Here is an 8,550-nt window from a genome sequence, read left to right as displayed (position 1 = left end):
GATTCATTGCTTAATCCTCCCGCTTTTTCACTGCCATTTACCGTAACCGAAGGCTTTGAGAGGTTGGAGGGAGCAGGACTTGTGGATACGTCTCCTTTTCGCGCAGGAGAAGAAGTTTCAAGCGTTTTACGAGAATAAGAAGAGACCTTTGACGGTTCCTGACTCTTTGCAGTAGCATCAGTAGTTCGTACACGACCTGCTGCTGCTACCGCTGAAGATACAGAAGGCGTTGATGCTGATCCTTCCGCATTACGTGAATTCCGCCATCTAGTAATAGGAGATTCATTGCTCAATCCTCCCGCTTTTTCACTGCCATTTACGGTGAAACCAGAGGACTGTGAGACAGGCGCTGGAGATACATTGCTTCTCAAGCGATCAGTATTATCACGAGTGGCCCTCATACTTTAACTGAACGTGGCGGAAAGCTCAGTGCTCAAAAGACTATATGTGATCAAGCGACACAAAGAGTAAAAAAAAAAAAAGAAGATAAATGGTATTATCTCAATTTGAGCATAATAAAAAGTTGGAATATTAATCAAAACTCTGTACATTTCATCTAAAAGACTTTCCCAGGATGATCACCTCACCCAAAAAATGCATGATCAGCATACCAAGACCACCTCACCCGTTAAATTGGAGAAAAAAAAGGGGAAAAATGCGGCTCTCATAATAATGTAAAAGAGCAGTCTCGGATGACAAAAGAGGACGCTTTATCACAGCTCGGGTAGGTTTGTACACGTCACACACACACACACACACATAGAAAGAGAAAAAGACACAAAAACAAAGAAAGGAACACCAAAGAAAATATGTAAAGCTGATAGAAAATGATATAAATATATATTTTTTTTTTTAATTCTCATACGTGTACATGGTGCAGTACTCACGGATCAAGTTCACTTGTGAAATAGTGACTTGGGGTGGCCTTTACAGAGGGATGGCCACAGGAAAAAAAAGAAAAAAAAAAAAAAAAGAAAAGAAGCAACATATAAAGACAAAACCCTGATCATTTTCTTTTAAACCACAAAAAATTACCTCCATGCACCTTTCGTTTTTTTTTTTTTTCCAAACACGTTTGAGCTATTCTTCTTCTGATTCAATTTGGTTTTAAATCATTGGAGGGGATGGGGGAGATACATACAGTAAGAAAGCATTTCTCTCTTAAACACTTTTTTTTTTTTGGTTTGTTGGTATAATCCCTGGGTATCAAAAAGTCCACCATATTTTCATTTACACCCCACTATTGACCAATAAGGGTGCGTACTATGCTATCCGGTGATGGTAAGATTATTGGTATAGATTTACTATCACCAGGGACAGAAGAATGTGACCATCCAGATAAAATGCCAGCTTTTTGGGCTTCTACAGTCCCTTCATTGGCAGTGCTCTCTTTGTAATGGCCAACATTATTTTGTATAGGAGGGTCATTTGAATTAAGAGTAGCCCCTTCATGAGAACCAGAGATTATGGGTAAATCTTTTTCATCTTGATGCATCACTCCCTTTGGCATCTTTCCATTGGTTTGCCTTTTTGATGTAATTGAAGTTTTATTTGTTCTATCGCCCCCACCACCTAAGAGAAATTCACTTCCTCTAGTTGCAGAGTTATGGTCATCACTTGTTTCTTCATAATTATGTTCCACTGAAGATGGGGGCGTCAATTCAAGTTTGGTTCCGTTAAGTTGAACTGGACTCCTCTTTCCATGAGATGTGGTTTTAATATCCTTAACAGGAGGAGTTTTATTTTCAGTTACAACCACCTCATTCTCTCCACGCCCTTCAGAGTGAGTAACAGAAAATGAATTTTCTTGATCCCGAAATGTAACTTTTCTTGGCATTGAATCATTGGATGACAATTTTGAAGCCATTGAGGCATCTTTCTTTTCAATGCTGCTTACCAAACGAAATCCACTTCCCTTGGATGTTGAGTTATAGTGAACACTTGTTTCTTCACCATTTAATCCCACTGAAGATGGAGGAGTTAATTCAGGAGTGGTTCGGTACGGAATTATTGGTTCCTTCCATTTCCCATCATTTGTTGACTTTTCTGAAGAAATGGTATTAGAAGGTGGTACATCAAATGTTTTCTCTGGTGTTCCTCTTGGTGTAAAGGACGAACCATGTAATGATCTTACTCCAGATTTCGCTGCCCCATCTTCAGTAGACAAGGGAAGATAAGATGGTGCCACATCACTTCTGGGTGTTGAAGTTGCAGTAGATTCAGAACGAGGACGAGATCCATTAATACCAGAGTGCGGTGTTGCGTTACCGCTTTCCTGGTTTTTCTTCGCTTCAGTAACAGAGATAGATACATGCTTGTATCCAGGAAGTGGTCCAAGGTCATCTTCGAATACGATTTCTTTTTTGATTATTTCCTTTTCGTTTTCTTCCTTTTCCCTTTCTTCCTTTTCCTTTTCTTCATCTTCATCTTCATCTTCTTCATCTTCCTTTCCTCCTTGGACATCATATTTCCACTCCTCGCTATGAATGAACAATACCCGAGATCTCGGTTCTGAAAGATGTCGAGAATTATGAGAATAATCCTCTGTTTGAATGGTTGTCTCTCCAGCAGCATCCCCTGAACGTCGAGGTGTCACCACACTCAGTGATACAGTATCAAGTGTAATGGGATCAATAATTTCCTGAATATCTGCATCATTTAGTTTAAAGGTAACCTCGTCAGGAGGAGCAGGACCTTCGTATTCTCTTGGCCTTATAGGAGATTTTCTGCGAGCACTTCGAGGGGTAACAGCTTCACTAACTCTTGCAGGAGAGCGAGGAGTTAATACAGTAGAGTGAAATATACGCCAATGAGAATTTTCTTCAGTAAGCTCTTCAAGAGGAAGTTTATCAACATATACACTATGCCTACGAGGACTTGATTCGGGTTGAAGCGTAATGGAGGCGCCACGTGAAGGGGTAATTGGAGCCGGGCTTTCTACTCTTTGCGGTTGCACCAAAGGCTCTTCCATTCCACGATTTATACCGTTCCTGTACATACTGGAGGAAGGTGATTTATTACTGTAGGAAATATCTGCCGCAGCTGCATTAGAACCTCGAGGAGTTGAACCTGGAACAAGAACTCTTCTTGATCCTCGTGTAGAGACTGATCCTGCCAATTCTGAGGTTCGACGAGGGGTCGTATTGTAGGACATGCTGCTCCTTGGTGTCCAATTTCCCTCACGTCTCCACGGAAATATTATTTCCAGACCTGTTGGATGACCTTCAGTTACATCAGTAGTATCTCTTGGTGTTCGCATACCTCTTTCAGATGTATGTGAGGTACGGGGTGTGCGGTTAGATAACGAACGGATTTTTTCTCGCATTATTTTTAAAGGTGAGCGTGAATCTCTTGTGCGGCCTTGAACCTTTTGTGCTGAGGCATCACCCGCGCGGACTTGAGATCTTTGTGCTGGGATTTCAACCGCGCGGCCTCTCCTGCTTGCCGAGAGGTCTTGAGCTTTGGTAGATGGATTTTCACCACCTCTTACGATTTTAGACTGTAACATTAGAATGAGACTTCAGTACTGATAACGCGTAAAAACATAAATATGTATAAATATAAATATATATATATATATATATATATTCAATAAGGATGCAATCCCTTACTTATATGAGTGTGTTTTCCTAATTCACACTTGTATGTTGTCACCTGTCACCTCTTATTATATTCCCTATACCTTTCAAAAGAAATAAAAAAAAAAAAATTAGATTTTAAAAAAAAAAGAGAAATATGAAATTAGTATCAATTTATAATATTGGCAAGAATCCTCCGGTGCTTCTCACTTTTTCTTTCAAGTGAAAGTAAAAAAAAAAAAATAAATAAATAAAATATTTAAATGAGATGAAGAATAATATTAGCAAAAAAAAAAAAACAAATTCCATATTCACATAACAGACATAGAATCAACAGATAAAGAAAAACAACAACAACAAAAAAAAAAAAAAACATGTATACACCTTCATTCACTCAAAGAAAAGAAAATTTGATAGAAAAAAAAGAGGTTTTCCCCACTATCACTATCACTCCCACTTTTTCTTTTCAACCAATTCATACTTTCTTCTTACTTTACATTTTTAAGGCAGTGATACATCACTAAACCATTTTGGGTCACATCCGATGAGCGAACCACGTGAGCGGGAAGTGTGGGAACTGCATACGGAATAGGCCGTGTGGTGACTCTCTTATGCATTGGTCCTTTAATATGCAAATCGGGTGCGAGTACAAGTTGTGATGTACTTGAAACATCCATTCCACGTTCCCGTGCCTCATCTTGTCTGGCACGATGCATAATAAAGGCTGCCTCTCCATTCAATACCATCACTCGTAAATATCGCCATCGAATGAGTGCTCGTCGACGTCGCAATTCATCTGAACCATCTCCCACACGTTGAAGAGCGGCTTCCATAAGAATAAACGCCGTAGCACCTCCAATGTCTGTAATATTACCAAGAGAAGCACGTTGAAATACCATAGATGGGAGTCGTTGTACCTCACGATTTCGTTTAACAGAGATACGGAGTCTTCCGATACTGTCTACTGTTTCACCAGAAAATAGAAAAGGTGATTTACCATGAGATGATAATCTTCGAACTTCCAAACCACCAAATGAAAAAATTTCCAGATTTTTATCAAGAAAAAAGTCTTTTGGTTTGGATGGTGCAATAGGAACTAATGGTTTTGTGGATGAAGAACCAAATGTACCCTTCGTTTCCATAGACTCTCCAGAGGAATCTGATAAAGTATCAGAAGAGTCTAAATCATCATCATCAGCATTCGATTTATTAGAACGTCTTCTTCTTGAATGATTTTTACGGGATGCCAATTCTTCTTCTCTTGCCGTTTCTAAACTTGTCGCAATCCATTCTCTTGTTTCTGCATAATAGTTTTCTGCCCATTGTTTAACATCCGACTCCTTATCTAATACAGCAACTGGACATGTTGGATCTGGTAAAAGTTTATCACTATGAACAGCACTCCGAGGATGATATAATACTGCAAAACGATGTGCATTTGTAATACTTCGTGTAGTTGGAAATATAGGTAATATAGTGGAATCACTATCTATACGATGTAAGTGACCTACCATTATATTTTCATCAATTTCATCATCTACAGGTTCTGCTACTGCTCGTTTTCGATTACCTTCTCCTCTTACTAATCGACCAAAATCAACCTCTGAAACACTGTGATCATCTTCCCATAAACTATTAGTTGAAAAATCACCACTACCACCAATACGTGTAAAGGATGAGAATGCAAAAGATTCACCTTCAGTAAAAGCAGCGAAGGAAGTAGTAGTACTGGTTGAAGTAGTTCCACGTTTCTTTAATATAGGAGTAAATGAAAGCATTATATAATCTTCAGTACTCATTCCACCATGCATAACTAAAAGTTTATGAGATGAACGTTGCCTTCGAACTCCTGAAGAATCAATAGCTGCAAAAGCATACTTATGTTGAAAACGTGAAACACCACTAACAGAAAATAAGGGTTGTGAAATCTTATTAACATTTGTTGTTTTATTTTTTTGTTTTCCCACTACAGTATGATGATCTTGACCAAAAGTATTTTTACTTCCTTTTCGTTGCATTAATTCTGATAAAACTTGTTTAGGAAACTTTATAGGAACTAAAGACCAAGTCATATCATCTAATTGAAGGACTAAAAAACCATATGTAGTAGTTTTATGTTTTATCCTTGCTTTAGAATCCATAGTGGATAATGAACCAGTTCTTTCACTTTTACGTCGAGTAAGATGATTTTCAATAGGAGCTACTAAAATAGGGAAATACCATTCTTGTTGTCTATCATCATAAACACCACCCATAGTAATAGCATCTCGAATAAAATAATCCCATATTCCATTTATACGAAAAGGAATAGGACTCTCAGGAGCTGCCGGTGTATTAATTTCTACCCAAGCACCAGAATGAACATTCATCATAAATACCGTAGGAAGATCACCTGTTACTGTTGTTAATACTTCCTTTTCAACAATTCCAATCACTACTAAAGATGAAGAAGCACTATGATAAGCAGCACAACAAAGTTGTAAATGACTTGGATTTACAGATTCTGGTCCTCGAATACCATTCCAAACACGATGTCGAATATCAAAAGAATGAGCTATATACATATTATGTTGACGTTGATGAAAACCACCAATAACTATCATGGATTGTGTAGGAGGTACATATACCGCTACATGAGAGAAAACAGGACCAGGACCTTGTGCCCGTTCATAATGAACTCTTTCCCATCGCATAGTATCAAGATTAACTATATATAAATCATCAAATACATCTAAATTTCGTTGACCCCCAAATATAATCATTTTATTTTCATGCATAATAGCTGTATGATTAGCACGTCCTGTAGGTATAACTCCTACACCACGTAATTCTTTCCATTGTAATGTCATCTTTACATTACAAAATATTCCATTTGCATACGTATTTTTTGGTCCATATCCACCATAAAGATACATATCATGTTTATAGACTACAATTGTATGACCAACTCTTTGTAAACCTTCATTTAATTCAGGAATAATTCCTCCACGAAAGCCTACTAGAGATGACACTTCATCTACATTACTTTTTTGATCACTAGATGCGACACTACGTTTTCGAGACATTTATTTCTTTTTTTTTTTTTTTTCTTTTCACCAAAAATTATATAGATATAATCTTTGAGTTAGTCTCTCGCACCACTGTACAAAATAAAATAAAAGAAAAAAAAGGAAGAAAAAAACAAAGACATATTATCTCCAGAAAATTAAAATATGATTATCCCCCCAAAAAAGAATAGAAAAGAAAAAAAAAAAAAGAAAAAGGAATTTAAAGTTTTCCCACATTCTTTGCATGTATGTGTATAAGTGTATGAATACAATTAACCGAATCCATTAAGCATCTTGCTTACCCTGTGGGATCTCAAACCAGAGACACATTTTCATCATAAATGTAAAGGGAATAACTGGAGTAGATAATAAATCGATAAGTTCCACTTCTTCTGCAGACTTTTCTGTCCCATCTGGTTCTAGTTTATTAAGTTTTTCAATAACTTCATGTGAAAATACCTCAGATGCACAAGATACTTTCTTCTGTGAACATAATTCCCGTAATTTATTTGATTCATCCAAGGCAAGTTGAAGATCACGATGTAAACCAACAACATATCGCATTTTACTCTTTGTCATGATAAGTTCAAAGAGAGCCATTTCCTTTTCCCGTGGAGAGAGTGGAGATCCACGTTCTTCCATACGTTGTTCAAGTATCCTTAACTCCTCTGCAGCTGTTGTTTGAATATCACCTGCAGGACTTTTCAACTGCAGTAATTCCGCCGCTTCCGGTACTTCACCTCTTATAATGATATTACAATGTCTAAAAACACGAAATCTACCATCATGAGTAGATGTGGTATCTGTATTATTATTATTATTATTATTATTATTATTATTATTATTATTATTATTAATATTATTATTATTCCATGAACTGTATAGATCTTCTGGAATAATACCAAGTCGTTGAGCTGTTAAGAGTACAACTCGTCCAATAGCTCTTTTCTGTACTTCCCAACGTTTTTCTTCACGTGCCAAATAATCATCCAAAAGTGTTAATCGTTCCTTTTCATGTTTTTCCACTTCAGCACCTTTTAAACTTAATGGATTCTCTACATCATCACCTTCAGGAAGTGTCATTTCAAAAGAAGTTTCCAGTAAGGTGACACGTAAAGCAGATGTTTGTTTCCAAAAAGGTAAATGACAAGACTCTGATGGATCTAATTCTGTTTCATTATTATTATTATTTTTTCCTTCAATAAATGAATGAACCGTATGATCTGCATTCTTGGAAATAAGATTATCACGCGTCTTTTCAACAGAGTATTCAATATCATCTAATATCACTCTAGGCATATCTTGATCCTTAACACTATCTGTACTAGTTTCAATACTACTACTACTACTACTACTACTACTTGTAGGTGTGGGAGGTATTTGTTTAGAAGTCTCTTCTGATGTTTTTTTCGTTTCCTGAAGTATTTCACGCTTTACAGTTTCTGCTAGTACAGATGCGAGATCTGCTGCCTTCTCTGATTCACCATTGGCAAGACATATCGTTAACTCCCTATGTAATAGAAGAGCTGATGGTTTATTACGAAAAACAGTTGAGAGGGTTGCCATTGGATCTCGTCCTTTTCGTAAAGATTGAGGAGCCTCAGTTGTATTATTATTATTATTATTATTATTATTATTAGTATTTATTCCACTCGCATGTGAACATTCGCAACGCTGCAGTACGGAGAATACTGAAGAGATTACCCCATTTGTAGAAGCATAATGATTTCGTAATCGCCTTACAAGAGAAGAAGTAGAAGAAGTACCAGAAAAGCGCTGCATATATATATATTTCTTTTCTTATCTACAAGATAAAGTTAACTTAGGGCCCTTTTAGAAAATAAAATAAGAAAAAGCAAAAAAACAATAAAAGGAACAGAACATCTCAACAAATGGAAAAATTAGTGGAATAATCAACAAAAAAA

General features: G+C 36.8%; 4 protein-coding genes across 4 annotated transcripts; all 4 read right to left on the bottom strand.

Moving 5' to 3' along the window:
• Positions 1-2: 2 nt before the first annotated feature.
• Positions 3-401, bottom strand: TM35_000023670 (uncharacterized protein; the record flags this gene model as incomplete). Its single annotated transcript, XM_029021685.1, has 1 exon — positions 3-401. A coding segment is annotated over one exon (399 nt), but the record flags the coding sequence as incomplete, so codon positions are not given.
• Positions 402-1,240: 839 nt separating this feature from the next.
• Positions 1,241-3,508, bottom strand: TM35_000023660 (uncharacterized protein; the record flags this gene model as incomplete). The annotated part of the gene is made up of 1 exon (XM_029021684.1): positions 1,241-3,508. One exon carries the CDS (start codon positions 3,506-3,508, stop codon positions 1,241-1,243), a length of 2,268 nt encoding a protein of 755 aa, XP_028887106.1.
• Positions 3,509-4,066: 558 nt separating this feature from the next.
• Positions 4,067-6,643, bottom strand: TM35_000023650 (uncharacterized protein; the record flags this gene model as incomplete). Its single annotated transcript, XM_029021683.1, has 1 exon — positions 4,067-6,643. One exon carries the CDS (start codon positions 6,641-6,643, stop codon positions 4,067-4,069), a length of 2,577 nt encoding a protein of 858 aa, XP_028887105.1.
• A 267-nt stretch (positions 6,644-6,910) lies between these two features.
• Positions 6,911-8,407, bottom strand: TM35_000023640 (uncharacterized protein; the record flags this gene model as incomplete). Its single annotated transcript, XM_029021682.1, has 1 exon — positions 6,911-8,407. One exon carries the CDS (start codon positions 8,405-8,407, stop codon positions 6,911-6,913), a length of 1,497 nt encoding a protein of 498 aa, XP_028887104.1.
• Positions 8,408-8,550: the final 143 nt, after the last annotated feature.

The sequence above is a fragment of the Trypanosoma theileri genome (assembly GCF_002087225.1).
Source record: "Trypanosoma theileri isolate Edinburgh chromosome Unknown TM35_Tth_2_V1, whole genome shotgun sequence".
Lineage (NCBI taxonomy): Eukaryota > Euglenozoa > Kinetoplastea > Trypanosomatida > Trypanosomatidae > Trypanosoma > Trypanosoma theileri.
This window is presented reverse-complemented; position numbering and strand designations above follow the sequence as displayed.